The sequence below is a fragment of the Macrobrachium nipponense genome, chromosome 15, assembly GCF_015104395.2.
Source record: "Macrobrachium nipponense isolate FS-2020 chromosome 15, ASM1510439v2, whole genome shotgun sequence".
NCBI lineage: Eukaryota > Metazoa > Arthropoda > Malacostraca > Decapoda > Palaemonidae > Macrobrachium > Macrobrachium nipponense.
The window spans coordinates 26,690,432-26,709,005 of NC_087208.1; the positions used below are offsets into that span (position 1 = coordinate 26,690,432).

Here is an 18,574-nt window from a genome sequence, read left to right on the forward strand (position 1 = left end):
CCCCATTTAGCTCTTGTACTGTACAATGCATAAACCCCAGCTCGTTGTAAACTACAGAACCCGGTAATTGTCATAAAGTACCGAGACCCCGTAATTGCCATGGCCAGTTAAAGCCATAACCTGGAACGTTCGCTCTTTGTTGATTGCTCCATAATTTCTTACACAGATGCTATGAATTGAAAGTAACCCCCGGCAATAATGGACCCCAGTATTCCGGACCCGGACCCGCCCGGACCGGGCCCAAAGAGCGGAGAAATGCGCCTAAGAAGAATACGACCGCTGGAAAATTCCTGATTTAAGGTAACGACTCTCGGCCACTGGCTTGCTTTGGCTGCCTAAAGGTCTGTGAAGATGTAGTAACTTAGTTACTAAGCTACTCCATACATTTGTGCAAGAAATCATTGAGTAAAGATCTGTTATTTTTTCAAGCGCATAAGTACTATTTGTAGGATAATAATAATAATAATAATAATAATAATAATAATAATAATAATAATAATAATAATAATAATAATAATGTAAAAAAATATCCACAATTATATATCAAAAATATATTTCTATGTAAAAATAGAACAAAGACTTTCGAACACCTGAACGGTGTTCCTCATCAGTGTAACGTTAAAATTTGTTTTCACGAGACTGTGAATTTCTTAACAATGATAATAATCATATTTTCTTCCAGACGATGAAGGGGGATACCCGTGAAAGATACTGATAATGTAAAAAAAAAAATGTCTATAAATTTAAAGGCAATAAATAGATAAACAAATAAATAAATAAATAAATAAATACAAACGTACCGACCCAATTGATGATTAAAACCACGACAGACGAGATTTGATACTTAGTGTCTGAAGGATATATTGAGACAAAGTCAATACAACTATGATAAAGAAAGAGAATCAAGACCATAAAGTAACAAAGTCCATCATCACTCACAATTATTATAAGCACAAGGCACCAAAGCCTTGCGTTAGGATGGCAGCGAATCTTTCAAGAAACCCCAAAGTGCTTCTTTATGACTTTGAGTAAAAGATAAACCTAAAATAGGACACATAAAACTGATAAATGTTTAACGTTAGAAAAAAACGTACTGGTGCAAATAAAATCCATCAAGGTATAACATGGGAACCCCGAACCATGTTTAGTTAATCCATATAAAAAAAACCCTGGTCTTTTGAACTGGGTACAAGTTTAATCCTTTCACAGTTGAAATACTGTTAAGAGTCAGGCACTAAAAAGCTAACTTGGTCTTCGGAGGAAAAGCCAAGGGAATTTCCATAAGTAATAAAAGAATAATGTTCTTAAGCAATGATTCCAAACTGAAACAGCTATATAATTATCCATCTGTAAAACTACTCGAAGGCCCAATTAAATCTGGTGTCAAATATTAGTGTCGACATAAATGTTTGATGTATTGTTACCAGAAAGTATTAAAATATGCTCTGATTACAAATGGCGCCGTTTTACAAGCAAAAAATTCAAGTCAGAGGTGGGAACAAAAACCTTGAAAACAAAGCTGACTGAAAGTGGACATTACTACAATGATGGCTGTGTAACAGACTCTCTCTCTCTCTCTCTCTCTCTCTCTCTCTCCACTCTCTCTCTCTCTCTCTCTCTTTATATATATATATATTATAGATATAGTACACACTATATATATATGTATATATGTATAAACTGAATCACGAAAGTTGGGAACGTGATTAATGCATAAATAAAGATATATGCCACGAAGGAAAAATGTTCTATATATATATATATATATATATATATATATATATATATATATATATATATATATATATATATATATATATATATATATAAATGTATATATACAATATATATATATATATATTATAATTACTGCTTACACAAATAACCATACCGTTTAGGTATAAAACCATCGGACTAGGATTCTCAGAATGAACCAAAAAGCCCTTTCCAAACATGCAGGAACTCTGTAAATATTTAATGAGTTAACCGTTTTCACTTCCTTTGGGTAGGGATTTAACCACGCCTTCCCCCCAACCCCCACCCGGCCCCCACCCACCTACACCCAACGCCCTCCACCCCTATTACTTCAAGTAAGAGTTTAATCAGGCCAAAAGTGTTGCCTAATCTTCCCGGTGCTCGACCACCTCAAGGATTCGGGTCAACAAACACTCCAGATGCTTTCAAAAATCTGAAATATAACATTTGGGTAATGACCCCGCTTATATATATATTAAGGACCTTCTCATTTGGGAAAGGTAAATAGCTTTCTCTCTGCAGCCGAGATTAAAAGGCGAAGCTTCCCACACGCCAGGAAAAGCGTGCTGCCAAAGTCAGTTATTTATTTTCTTCCCGTCTTTATACTGATGACGACGAGCAAATCGTAAAAGTACCGTCCGGTATTTGCGGGTGAAACCTGCGGTACAAAAAAACAGCAATGTATGACGACGAATGTATTCGGAATAAAGCTTCGCCTCTATGGAGGAAACTGGGGATGGAGGTACACGATCATGTATAGGAGGAGAAGAAGAAGAAAGGTCTTTAAGGGAGGAAGAGGAAGAAGAGGGGGGGAAGTGGAACCGGAAGGGATGATAAATTCGTGAAATGGGAAGAAGGAAATGTTCGAGAAGTAGGAATAAGAAGAGGAAAAGGAGGGGAAAAGGTTTGTGAAGGAGGAGAGAGAGAGAAAGAGAAGAGAGAGAGAGGAGACGAGAGAGAGAGAGAGAATGAGATGGGAGAGAGATGAGAAGAGAGAGAGAGAGAGAGTTGGGGCGTGGGGAAGGAAACGAAGGGGAGGGGGAGGAAAAAGTTGGTGAAACGGGAAGAAAGGTTTGTGAAGGACGAAGAGGAAATACAGGATGAAAAGGAAACGGAGAGGGAAGTGAAGCTGATGAAAGAGGAAGAAGGGGAGAAGGATAACTGGAAGGAACGGGAGAGGCGCCGGGGCTAAAATCCCAATCTTTATCGCGAGGCTGAAATAATCGCCAAACGAAAACAACACCTATAATTACGAAACAGATAAACATTCAAACTAAAACCACACATTATTTTCACAATGCGTTCTTTACGTCCGGTAATTACAGAGTTAAACAAACACATGCCTGAAATAGGACCCGCTGTTAAGCACATACCTTTAATTACATGAGCCATAAATTCACAAAAAAAAAAAAAAAAAAAAAAAAAAACAAAAAAACGAAATTCCACAAAACAAAAACCGAATCTTCTAACGTGGGCGAAGTATTATTGATATATCTATAGTCAATACTAATTTCACCTTTAGGATGTTGCGTTTACTATCTGGGTAAGGTGATAATTCCGCATCTATTTCTTGTAAATAAGAGGTTTTAAACTTTATATTACATAAAGTCTCGATATAACTGCCTTAAGGCAATTCAGTGCAGGATAGAAAGAACGTGTTAACTAAAAGATGGTTTGGAAGAAACAGTGGCCAGTAGTCTGTAGAATCTCTAATTTCCATAAAGTTCAGTCAATGAGATATTTGATAACATATTTTACAGAATGCTCTATTTTTATATGTATGATGTAATTTTATTTTTATATGTACGATGTAATTTTGTAATCAGAATCTCTACAGTTGAGAATAAGATGACATAATTTGTGTTCTTATTTTTCGTAATACCGTATAATTGCTTGATAAAGACCAAATTTCTTGCTAAGGAAGTCTAATATTCCATCTATCACCGTATTAATAGGTAGCACTTTGATGACGATTCAATAAGGAGGGGGGGCAGGGTAAGAAAATTGCCAATACAGAATGTCATAATTAGCAGTTAAGGATGCTGTGAGGGGATGATTACCCGACATTCATCCCTATGCAAAAATCTGATATTCAATGATCGTGTGAAGATAGCACTCGGACTTCTGATAATTGGCACTTTCAGAGGAGAGTAACTTTTCAAAGCTTTGATAATAGGTTGATGGCTTATCCGCTTGTCAAATATGATCGCTTGTACATGAAATAATAATAATAATAATAATAATAATAATAATAATAATAATAATAATAATAATAATAATAATAATAATAATAATATGGTGGAAACAGACCTTCATTCAAACATTTTTTATTAAAAGTAATGGCAGAATTCACAAAATCCTTTCAATTCTCCATATGATTTGTCTTTCATAAGGAGAATTGAAAGAATTTTGTATAAGTTCAATCCTGTGAATTCTGCCATTTTTTGTAATAATAATAATAATAATAATAAGTAATAATAATAATAATAATAATAATAATAATAATAATAATAATAATAATAATAATAATAATAACAATAATAATAATAATAATAAAATAATAATAAATTAAAGTCTATGATTTACGAACGATGGTTTCATTGTAAGCTTTGAGTGAAAGAACATACTCAGCACGATTTAATTCCGAATCTATCTTAACAAGCAGCAACGTAAAAACACAGCTAGAGTAATCTTAATGAAGAGATGCAACAAGGTTTTTCATTTAAAACATTGCTAATGAATAACTGTGACTATAAAATGATTACCTCAGTACCAAGCATTTAGTCACCATGGATAAATATGTATGTGTATAATATACATATACTATAATGTGTGTATGTATATATGTGCATGAATAATTAAAACAGCACAGCTTTACTTCAAGCGGATTCCCATAACACATGTAGAGCACCTCTTCACTTCGAGGGCGCGAGTTTTAGATCGGAGCTTTCCTAGCAAATTTCCTTCTGACGCTGGAAATAATGACTGACAGAGAAATGCCCAAATTATACAAATGGTTAGCGTAAACAAATATTGACACTCACTCAAACATCCGACACAGAAGCAGTAAGCTAATGGGGTTTCATTATTATCGAATGCTGACTCAATATTATCAAGATTCAAATAAACATATATATTACTTTATTCTCTCTTGATTTCACAGAATACATCAGTACATTAGTAGATAAGTGTGTGTGTGTCGGGTGTGAGAGAGAGAGAGAGAGAGAGAGAGAGAGAGAGAGAGAGACGAGGAGAGAGAGAGAGGAGAGAGAGAGTTTCTTTATTATCAAATGCTGACCTCATAATGTCAAGATTCAAATAAGCATGTATATTACTCTATTCTCGCTTGATTTGACGGGACACATCTGTGCAATGATTATATATATATATGTGTGTGTGTGTGTGTGTGTGTGTGTGTGTGAGAGAGAGAGAGAGAGAGAGAGAGAGAGAATACGTGATTTGGACTTTATTGGCTCACTTACAAAGGACCGACTTATGCATATTCAAAGGATGGATATTGCGTTATCCTTTCGCACAACAGCTGAAGAAACAACAATGCAGTCTGATGAATCGGAGTCATCCAAGTCTGACAAATCCACGAATTTCCAGGATGAATAGATTAACGAAAAATTCATGTTATTCCCTTTGCCCCCGTTTCATAGAACATGAAGAATTATGCGTAATTCAAAACGTCAAGTTATTCACATTTAATTTATATGTATGTATGTGTGGTATATATATATATATATTATAATAATATATATATATATAATGTATATTTATATATTATATGTATATGTATATGTATATTATGTATATATATATATATATATATATATATAATATATATATATATATATATATATATATATATACATATATGTCCTTTAATATCTAATTCGCTATACCTCAGAATTAATATATTTTCATATAGTTAACTGAAGTGGAATTCAGCTAACAGATAAGAAAATATATTAATTCTTAGGTGGAAGCGAATTAGATATTAAAGGACATCTGTAGCTTAATGCTATATATATGAATCACGGTGATGTGATCAGACCCAGTATATATATATATATATATATATAATATATATATATATATATATATATATATATAATATATATATATATATATACTCACTAATATTCATATACATACACATAAATAATGGCATATGTTACACGACTTGATTTATATTTGTGAACCTAATTAGGCTGACTCAAGAGAAAAATTACTCTTATCGACATTATGGAGTTTTCTTTACACCAAGAAGTGGTTCCAAAGAAAAACATTACGCTACATTTATTGCAATATTTTCTAACATCAATTGTGGATCCTTGTGCGGAAATATTTCACATTACACCCATACACCTAGACGGCTGGCTCAATAGCACAGCATCGAAAGACTATATATATATATATATATATATATATATAATATATATATATATATATATATATAATATATATATATATATATATAACACACACACGCACGCACGCACTCCGACAATCACCTTTATCTTGCCCGGACTTTGCGTAATCCCTGAATATTAAGGCAGCTTCCTTCACAATAAACCGTTTACCTTATCAATCTCCCTCTCACCCTTCCTTCAATCAGTTCTTAATTATGCATTATTTTCACTAATATACCGTATTCTACCTTTTATCATGTACGCCAAAATTTTATATACATTCAGTAAGAATGCTGTCGTGTCTGTTATAAATAATTATCTCCCATTATATTTACCTTAAAACCTATAAAAAAAAATATTTCTTTTAACTCAAAAGAAGACAGATAACTAATTTCAATTAACTGAATATAATCAATAGCAATACAAATAAATGTGCTCATATTAATATCAACAATGGAGAAAAAATCCACAGTTATGTAAATGTACACATATTTAAATGTAAAACTTTAAGGATAGCTTTCAGGAATCTGTTCGGTTCCCCTTATCCTTACAGTTTTAAATTTAAATATATGTACATTTACATACCTGTGGATTTGTTTCTCCATTTGAAGACTCATGCCACTATGAGGATTTTTTAATATCAACAATATTGTACTTATAGGTAATAAAAAAAATAAATAAATCTGCTCATGTTCATCATCAACAATGGTGCACTTATATACAAATCTAAAAGTTATATCCACGAATTCATTTATATCGATTCATCAAATCATAAGTTAACTTTTTATATATCATCATGAGAGAGTTACAGTTAATTCTACATGTTGGAAATACTGATATATTCGTACGAACATCTTGAAAGTTATATTGATAAGTTTACTCTGATTGGAGGGATACAGTATATTGTACTACCTAAAGCTAAAACATTCGAGAGAGAGAGAGAGAGAGAGAGAGAGAGAGAGAGAGAGGAGAGAGAGAGAGAGCGCAAAGGAATTATATAAATAAAAACATGATGCGATTAGGAGCCCCACACCAGAATTACGTACAGGAATACTGCATGTGCTACAGCTATTGCCAAAGCAGATTATCCTTGTCTTTATTTGTTCATTTTTCTTTGTCGTGCCATTTTCACATCTTTCTCGACGGAGCCCTGCTCAAATTCAATATGAATTAGCATAAATTTCCCGGATGCCTTGCAATAATAGTTTATAAACAATACGATAATGCAATAAACAAACAACATTGCAGGCGTAATTCAGTTTTTCGTCCCATGAAATAAAACATGACCTTGAACTTCAGCCTGTCAAATCGATAATGGCCTCCAACAAGTAAGCTCCAATTAGCAGTGACCTCGGATAACGAACGATGGCGACGCAGATATTGAATCTAACGAAATGAAGTTGATATTATTTCCTTTTGAGTATTATTTTAATAAGAATTGCTGGTCAATATGCAATCCAAGCACTAAAATAAATGCAATAACATTTTTCCCTAATAACACTCTTTCTACTATTTATTCACTGTTAAATAACTAGAAATGGAAAGCAATTTATGTCATAATAAATATACCGAAGATGACCTCAAGAAGAACCTTTATTAGTAGCCAGAGTATTCGTAATGTCGTCAATATTTTAATTTCTTCTCTTCCCCTTCCCCACTTACACGTTACTGGTCTCATTTCCTTTAGGTAAGGAAACAGAACCTAATCTATTCGAAGCAAGCTGTTTACAACGCAATCAATGACAGGTAACCTGTCAAGCACAAAAGCATATGTGAAAATCAAATACCACAGAGGGTTAAATCTTACACCATTCCTAGGTAAACACACACACACACATATATATGTATATATATACATATATATATATATATATATATATATTATATATATATATATATATATATATATATATATATATATATATATATATATATATATATATATATATATTATATATATACATATATACATGTAATACTATATATATATATATATATATATATATATATATATATCTATATATATACAACTATACCTAATCTTCGGGCTATCATGATTGCAGACGTGCAAAAAAAAAAAATCTTTTAGCATGTTGTGCTGCTCTACGGAATGAAAAAAAAAGCAACACGAGAAAACTAAAATCTACGAACGACTTTCGACTTACTTAAAATAAACTTCAATACGATATTGTGAGGCTTTAATTACAATAGTAAACCAGAAAACACAACGAGAAGTAAAGAGTACCAGTAATTAGAGGACAATTTCCACGAAAACCATTAATATTACCAAATATATGTAGGTGTATACATGACTAGTGCGACGCTTAAACCCGAATATAGGAAGAATATGAAAATCATTCATAAACGAAAAGTAAAAGCCTTACCTACTTATTGGACTAATATTTACTCCCCCCCTCTCTCTCTCTCTCTCTCTCTCTCTCTCTCTCTCTCTCTCTCTCTCTGCTGAGTGGGTGGTACCTGTTAAGATTGTTTCTTGTCTTCTTCCTGGTCTTTACTTATAACTAGGAAAACAGGGGTGTATATACATGATTATATATATTATATATATATATATATATATATATATATATATATATATATATATATATATATATACACACACACACACACATAATATATATATATATTATATATATATATATATTATATACACAAACATATTGATATATATACACATGTAATTTTATATTTCATATTCCATTCCCCTGAAAGTGGGCGGCTCCATAACAAAGCAAGCGATAATCACTTCTAAATTCATACTTTAACTGTCGAATCTGGTATAGATTACCTTCACAGAAAACCTCCGCGCTTATTAGCTGATATATATATATATATATATATATATATATATATATATATATATATATATATATATAATGACTATAAAAATCACGACGCTTGAGAGAACGGGCACTTACCACTTTCTTTTCGCCAGACGATGGTCGGGTTGGGAAATCCTTTGGCTAAACAGTGGAGGGCCACAGTCCCACCCAGTTCTACGCTGGCGCTACTGGGTTCGACAACCCATGCTGGCGGGACTGGAGTGAAGACAGGTTCATTAATCAATTACAAAGTGAATATAAATGCATTTTCATTATAAGCACTTATAACTTATCAGTTTAATGGCATCTTTATCATAAAAAGTTATTATACCGATTAAGAGATTTAGAGAATCATTTTGATCAAAATCCAAATTTCTTCAATCATATTCATCACAAAGAACATTTATTTTGCTGCTCTATGAAAAAGCACAACCAATGAGATTTGTTTACCTTACTCCAAAGATATTTTAAAATTCGACAGATAACGGGCATTAAAGTATATAAAAAAATAGGTTACCTACACACTCCACGAAACAGTGATACTTCTAATATCTATAAGATTCCTATATCACATACGAAATGTCATAAAAACACACTGAAAGCACATCTAAGCACTGATGAAACATACTTTTTTTTTTTTAAATTGTCTTTCTCGAAGGAGTTTGTGTGTCGAAAGAGAAAGAATCAGAGAAGAAATCACTCACGATCCATACTGTCTGTTGCGTCACACACAGAAGATTAAAAGTCAAGTCCAAATTCAACCTCGGTTCAATAATGTCAAAGAGTATTTTTGTCTGCCAGTTAACAGAAAAATGGTTCGGGTATTTCAAGTAAAACAAATGTGTCTAAATTCTAAAAATAGTTTCGCAACCGTAAATTTGCTCTATTGCATAGTAATGTTAAAAACTGGGATATCTACTTTTGAAACACAATTCATTCTGTAAGATGCTCTACAGAATATGCTGCGTCATTTTGTGCAAATTCCATTTCTTGTAAATCTCACTAAATATGCAAGTTTAATTGCTAACTGTACAAGATGGAATAACCACCTGGAGAGCGATTTATTAGACACATTTGTTGTTATAAGTCGTGTAATTGTGTCCAAGGAAAGTCGACCTTTGCCACAAATCAGGTCGATGAAGTAAAAGTCGATTGACAATCAAGATTCATTGGAGTCCAAGATGTAAGAACGATATAGTAACAGCAGTTACCTATTTAAGGTTATCACCCTTTAAGCATTTAAGATTCACCATCGTGGTCAAGAAAAGCATTATCCACTTTGCAAAAAATCTGAAGCAAAATGCTGGTTACTTTTGATGAACTTACCTACTACTGAAACCAATTTCTACATGCATGCTATCCAGGATTCTTGAACTGGTTACTCTAAAACATCCCAAACCTTTCCTCCCCAAAACTTTGCTGTTTCTAAAATTGCTCCCAAATCAAACTCCCTTCTCTCCCCCAAAACCCCAAAACCCCTTCTTCTACCCTCCCAGCCCTAATCTAGTTAGTTGAGAGAGAGGCATTGGGCGGCCTACCGCTGACAGTCAAGCGGGCGGTGGAGGTGGTGGTGCGTACTGGGTTGGTGACCACACAAGTGTAGTTTCCTGTGTGTTCAGCCGTCGTCCTGTCAATCACCATGATGGACGTGTAGGGATCAATGGGCGACGTGCGAATCTCCAGCTTCGCATCGAGGAGTCGTCCGTCCTTCTGCCACACGAGGGTCAATGGCTGGTCTCCCTCCTGGACCAGGCAGGTGGCCTGTGCTCTCATCCCTGCACGTGTTCCCCCAGGGAAGGTCAGAGGAGCTAGCCGGGGTGGAACTGCAAACACAATCACACACACTCACTCTCTCACACTCACGAGAAGCAAAGTGAAAAAAGAAACCTTGTATTTCCTTAACTATGTTTTGTAAAGGTGAACCAGCACGATGCGGTGTTGGTTCGTGGTGCCTGTGGAATCTAGATGTTAGGTTTTCTCTACTTCTCAAAGCAAAATAGAAAATGCTAGGTGCTACAACAATGAGGCGGATATCACTAGTGCTGGTCTCAGACCGACGAGTCCGAGACCAAAACTAGTAGAGGAAGAGACAAGATCATGACATACAGAAAGCAAGAGAGAAAAAATGGAATACAGGAAGCTATACTTCGAAGGGAGAAAGGAGTGCCATCACAGAATCGGAAAAACGGAACAAACAATGAAAGGTGAGAAGGAATGGGAACAGTCGCGGCAAGTTGGGTTAACCAAATACCAAACTCGAACACATATTATGTGAGGGATTCTGAAAAAATAGAGAATGGTAAAAAAATAAGAAGAAGTTATCTGTTGTAGAGAACACGCCCATGCTTCGTCTGCAGCGTGGTCGTTGGGCGTACCGGAGACAGCGAGCGAGGCAGAGTAGGAGGCTCCTGACCAGTCGTTGGAGGCCCGGCACGTGTATTCCCCCGTGTGCTCGGCGTCCAGACTCCGGATCATGAGAGCGCTCGAGAACTCGCTCATGCTCGACACTGAAATCCCTTCGATTTTCTGGACATTGCGTCCATCTTTCTCCCAAGTAAAGGTGATGGGAGGGTCCCCTTTGCTAACGACACAGGCCACGGCGACGCGGTCGCCCTTCTGTAACTTCTCCTCAAAGGTGAAAGGCAGCATTACTGGAGCCACTGTAAACATATCCACGACCAATGATCCCACCGCGGCCCACCAGACGATGGTGGTGGCCTACGATCATTTACTACCACATCATGATGGCGGCCTAAAATACTTTACCTGGGACAGTTTTCAATTCTGAACGCCAAGTGTTGGTGTTTGAAAATGACCTGTGGTATTTGCAGTTTTATGCTGCTCAATTGTGATCTAGTAAGTTACCAAAAAAAAGGTAGAGAAGCAACTTACTAAATAGCCTGGTTACACTGACAATATCTATATTCTGGGGTGATAGTGGAATAGGGTCTAAGTGAAAGCTTTGGTCTACATTTTCTACAAAACTCGAGTCAAAACACGTCCCTTCATAAATATGTTATGAAATTCATTACCAAATATTAAGACTACATTGGACACAATGCAACTTAAAATATTTAACTGAATATGGCATTTCACTTAAACGAAATTCAATCATAATCTTTTGAAGTATATACAACTGCATTGTAAAAGCAGCATCAGTACATGAAATAATATGGACTTTGCCCCAGAATACTTCAATCAAGTGAATGAAAGTGACTTGAAACTAATGATGTATAAGAATATAGACTTGAGGGTATTCTAAGGATGAAAATATATTCTTGAAATACTTGTCATTAAAAAAAAATGAGTACAGAATGATCTAGGGGCAATAATAAAAATGAGGTTATGAACTTCTGAGACATCTATTAACAAGAGATCCACCATAATAAAATCCTGTATAATTTACCATTGAAGAGAATCATTCTCGTAAACTGATCATAGAGAGCCCCAGAATTACCAGCATTATTAGAAAGACCACCGAACATACCCATGACCCTGACGGTGAGCGTCTGGGTATCCGAATGCCCCTGGCGAGACTGGGCTGTGCAGGAGTACAGTCCGTCGTCAGTAGTTCTCGTCACCTGCTCCACAACGAGCGTGCCGTTGGCGTGAACCCGCTGGCGGTGGGTTGTCGGGAGCTTGACGCCGTCTACAGGTAGGAGAACGTTGCCTTGCTGCCATTACTGGGTGGTAGGTTGTGTCATAAAGGATCTCAGATTTATACAAAAGACGTCCTAGATACTCTCACATGTCAATATGGGAGGTTGCGCTAAACGACCTCGGATGCGAAAACGAGGCTGTGCTAAATAATCTTAAGAGGCGAATGTAAGTTGTTGTGTTAAATGATCTCGGATGTTAAAATGAGGTTGTGCTAAATACTCTCAAAGGTAAACATGGGATGCTAAGCTAAATGATATCGGAAAAGAGGAGGTTGTGTTAAATACGTTCATAGAAAAAAAAAAAGGATGTTATGCTAAGTGACCCAGAATATAAAAATGAGATTGTACTATATAATCTTAGTGTAAACAAAGGAAAGTTTTGCTAAATGATCTCGGATGTAAGAATGAGGCTCTGGTAAATGCTCTCTCAGGTAAACAACGGAGGATGTGCTAAATGATCTCGAATATAATGACGAGCTTACGCTAAATAATCTCAATGTAAATATGTGAGGTTGCGCTAAATGATCACTGATGTAAAGATGAGACTTCTAAATAATCTCAATTTAAAGGTGGGAAGTTGAGCTGAATGACCTCAGATGTACACATGAAAGGTCGCACTACTGAGCTAAGAAGTAAAGATACCAATTTAACTGTGGAATGTTGGCGCTAAAGTATCTTAGGGCTGTGGTAAACTAAATGATAATGACACGTGATAGGTTATGCTAAACTATCTCAAAAGTAAAACTGACTGGCTAAGACAAAATGGTCTTATAAAATAAAATACACGGTTTTATTCCCTACGTGTCCATATGACAGGTCGCTGTAAGCGATACTGGGAAAGACACATTTTGGATTCTTTAATATATAAAACTAATGAACTTCATAGAAAACGCCTGGCTAAGGGTTACAATAACTTTATATTTTCTAAAGGAAAACGAATATAAAGTTTGAGAAAAAAATTCATCACCAGCTGATAATGGAAACTTGACTAGACTCCATCCATAATAACTTGCGCCATGAAGGCAAAAATATTTACTTAGGACAATGGAGTTTACGCCATGAAGGCAAAAACTTACTTAGGACAATGGAGTTTATTTCACAAATTCAGAGCCTCTTATACTTCAATGCACTAAACAATTTCTTCCATGAGAGACCATGAAAACTTTTTATACCTCACAAATCTGAAATACCTTCGTGCTTTAACACCACAAAAAAAAAAAAAAAAAAAAAAAAAAAAAAAAAAAAAAAAAAAAAAAAAAAATATTAACGTGAAAAATGATGTTCAAAAAAGGAAACTCACTCTGAGGAAAACTGGTGTTCACCACGTACCTTTTTTCCATATGATCTTATCCAGGGGGTATCCAGAAGCGGGGCACGTGACGGAAAACGTCTCCCCAGCCACGGCTGACACCTGCCCCATCGGTCGCACCCGGGGCGGCCCGTACACGTTCAGACGAGCCGAGTGGACGACTTTGCCCGCGCTGTTTTCGGCTGAGCACGTGTACGTGCCGCCGTCCGTCTCGTGGACGCTGGAAATGTTGACGTGGCTGATGACGTCACCGTGAGCTGACACGTACTGACCTTTCAAGTATCTGAATGAAAGAGAAACGGTCAATGTTACACTTTGGTTACTTGGATGCTGGAATGTCTGCTAGTGCTAATTGCTGTTTAAAATTTATATATTGCATCTGGATCTGTAACATAACACTCATTCTAATATATATATATATATATATAGATATATATATATATATATATATATATATATATATATATATAAAATACACACACACACACACACACACATCTATATATATATATATATATATATATATATATATATATATATATATATATATATACACACACACATATATATATATATATATATATATATATATATATATATATAGTTTAAAATTGAAAAACAATATACCTAGAGCATCTGACAGTTCCAGACAACAGTAGAAAGCATAGATGTGCAAACTTTGAGACGGTAAATAACTCGTGATAATGAAAAATAATGATAACAATGACCGCAAGAAACATTTACCCCTTAGAGCAACAGTAAATAACTCGCCATCTTTACAGTCCTCCAAAACCCCTGTTTTATATATAAACCGCGACCCACTATCCAAATCGGTAATTATAATAATAATAATGAGAGTATCGCAAAAAAGGACGCTGATAATGATCCGGGCGACGGTAATGATGACGGGCAGCGGTAATGAGGGAGCCTTTCTTCGACGTAATGCGCCACGGCCTGGAAGCCACTTGTTTCTCCATAACTCGAGCGCTCGAGAGGATAATGACTCTTTGTTTTCTATTCATTACTCCGACAATCTTCTTGAGACTGAGCGCCATCATTTTCCGAGATGGATCACCCGTTACGGGAAAATGACGGTGAATGAGAGGAAGAGACAGATACCGGGGCCGGGGAGGGGGAGGGGGAAGGGGTAGGGGGAGGGGAAGCGGATGGACTGGCTGAAGGAGAGAGAGCAAAATTAAAAGGGAAAAATAAAATGACAATGCAGATTATAAAACGCAAGTAATAAATAAGTTTTGCCACGTGATGTAAAATTGTTCATCTCTCGTGTAAGTAGGAAGTTTCAAAACACTGAAGTGATTACCACATAAAGAATTTGAAGAAAAAAATCGTGACAAAAAAAATACGGATTATAAAACATAAGTAATAAATAAATTTTGCCACGTGAGGTTAAATTGTTAATCTGTCGTGAATGGAAAATTTCTAAAAACAAATAACTAGCTTATAAAAAATGTGAAAAACAAAAATATTGTGACATTAAGAAAAAAAATAAGTTTACATATTATAAATATAAGTAGCAAATAAGTGTTGCCAAATGATGTAAAACTGTTAATCTGCCATGAATAGAAAAATCCTAAATAAAAAACAAGTTACAAGTAAAAAAAATGTAAAAAAAAAAAAAAACCTATCGTGACAAGTAAAAAAAAAAAAAAAGGTCAATAGGGATTATGAAACATAGGTATTAAATAAGTCTTGTCACGAGATGTAAACCGGTTAATCTGACTTGATGAAAATATTTCTAAAATGGAACACATCACCACTCAAAAGTCAAGACAAAACTTGTAAGAAATCGTGGAGAGAGAAACGGAAAAACAATATTTAAACTACAAGACAGAATGGAAATTTCGAAGCAAATGCTGACAAAATATTAAAAAGGTTTGATAGACACCTACACATAAGGACTTACTAAACAAGAGGCGGCGAAAGAATAAAATCTATGCTGAAGCGACGACCAAAACTGAACCAGGAAAGGCTCAGCAAAACAAACAACTTCCCTCAGGGGAATTTTCAATAAATCGATTAACGATTAGAGTTCATTAGGGGTGTACCTAACTATTCATATGTCTCTTATCTAAGCCCACAAACACACAAACGAAATGAAGCTTTAGGGGAACAAGAAAAGTTGGAGAGACCAGATATACTACTTGAGTATCACCCATAATGGTTTCAAATAAGGTTACATCACCAAGTAACACGACGCGGTTCCCGTGGACTGGGAGACCAATATTAAATAGGTCTTTCGCCAAATGGAAGCAGTTGGCAACTACTTTGTAGAGAAAGCTTGGCCTGTGCTTTAGTGCGAAGTAAAATCACCGTAGATTGCATGGCAGTAAATTCATTTTTAAAAAAATAATTCTTTTCTATGTATAGAAAAACGAACAAGAGGCCTAAAAATTAACGTCAAATTTGTGCAAGTAAGACTTTTTCTACTTAAGGTTTTTTTTTTTTTTTTTTTTTTTTTACCCGTCAAAATCTTAAGAAAATGCTGGGATATATAACACGCAATCCAATATTCTAAACACAGCAAAATCACGTTATCTATTCACTTTGTTGAATACACGTGGAACCAACATACACGTTACGTACCAACATACATACGATCATATGTGTTATTATATATACAAAATAATATTATTATATAATAATATATATATATATATACATAAAAAACAGAACACAAATTCCCTTTTTATAAAATTATTAAAACAATTACCATACCATTAACATAACATTTCCCATACCATACACCATAAACACACATATATACAAAAATAAATATATATATATATATATATATATATAATATATATATATATATATATATATATATATATATATATATATATCGAGCTACAATGTCCTTTAATATCTAATTCGCTCTACCTCAGAATTTAAATATCCATAGGTTCGCGCCCTGGTCCAGGCAAAATCTATTATTCGAGAAAAAATTCCCCTTCGGTTAAGCATATATGAAAATATATTAATTCTGAGGTAGAGAGAATTAGATATTAAAGGACATTGTAGCTTTCGATATATGTATATGAATCACAAAAGGAAAAATGTGATATGACTTATATATATATATATATATATATATATATATATATTATATATATATATATATATATATATATATATATATATATATATATAATACACACACATATATATATATATTATATATATGTGTGTGTGTGTGTGTGTGTGTGTGTGTGTGTGTGTGTGTGTGTGTGAGTAATATGTGTGTCTGTGCATACGCCAGTCTACCAGACGTCTGAACATTTTGAAAAGGGAAAGATAAAAAAAAAAAAAAGGCAGAAAAACTTACCTATGCGAGTGTGGTATCGGGAACCCATCCAGGGACCAGGTGATGTGGGGGGTGGGGGTGCCCGTGGCTATGCACTTGAGAGAAACAGCTGGTCCAGGCTGCAGTGTCTGCTCTATAAACTTGTAGACCAGCTGCGGCGCTGCAGCTGTTCGGCGGGGAAGAGGTGAGAAGGTTAATGTCGCAGAGGGAGCAAGAGATGGTACGAAGGAAAAAAATGTTGAATAAATAAAATGTCGTCAGAAGATTGAACACATTTCAACAGATTGAAATGTGTTTATACTGAAGAATGCACGTATACAAAATTAAAAGCTGTCAGTATATTTACAATGGTTCACACTGGAAGAGAGTACGTTTACAAATATAAATTATAAAGTAGATTTTAGTAAAAACTGAGAAATGTTCTTACTGAATCTTGTATGAAATTTAACTGGTGAACAGGGACAGGGGATAACCTCATCATAAAATAGCATAATAGAATACCATAATGAGATCATTTCAATTTCTGAACTAGATTGTTAATTACGTTTATCATTAGGCACTTTTCGAGTTCGAAAGTTCTAATTAAAACAAGAAGACTTCAGACCCACCAAATGAGTTTTTACATATAACTCCCCAATGACATTTTCGTCTGTAGCTTCTATCAAAAGTGACAATATCAATCAAAGATACTATATTTGCAAAAGTCGATCTCTTATATCACCAGTCTTGTTATCGTCCTTTTCATTTTTCATCAGAGTAATAAATGAAATATCCTAATTATTACGCATGTTAATTATTTAACACGACACTCAGTGGCAAGCAATGAAACCTTAATAAGAATAAACACATCTCCCTGACAATTTAAAAATGAAGGAACTAAGATAAACAAGGCAAAGGGTAAGTAAACAAACGAGCTGATTAATAAATAATAACACGGAGACTGCATAAAACAACTAAAAGAGAAATATTTAAAAAAAATAAAAGATACATCATCATTGGGAAACCAACTAATAAGATTGAGAAGAAAAAGCATTAATCGATTTTTTTGCAATATGAATGTTAATCAACACATATATAAACAAAATGAATGAGCTATGAAAACACATAATACTTGCTAATGAAAAATACTGTTAGCATAATATGGCAACCAGAAACCACGCCAACCCTTAAAAATATACAAGGAAAGGAAGGGAGTGTGAAAGATAAGGGATATGGGGCCGTCAGTCTCTTAGAATAGGTGGCACACATGATAAGAAAAAGAGCCT

General features: G+C 34.7%; 1 protein-coding gene across 1 annotated transcript in view; it reads right to left on the reverse strand.

The window, feature by feature from the left end:
* Window positions 1–18,574, reverse strand: part of LOC135227050 (cell adhesion molecule Dscam1-like) — a 343,394-nt gene that overhangs the window by 89,056 nt on the left and 235,764 nt on the right. Inside the window, 5 exon segments of the mRNA XM_064266856.1 lie at window positions 9,113–9,232; window positions 10,555–10,839; window positions 12,504–12,665; window positions 14,005–14,267; window positions 17,331–17,475. Of these exon segments, the coding sequence (XP_064122926.1) occupies window positions 9,113–9,232; window positions 10,555–10,839; window positions 12,504–12,665; window positions 14,005–14,267; window positions 17,331–17,475 (975 nt within the window).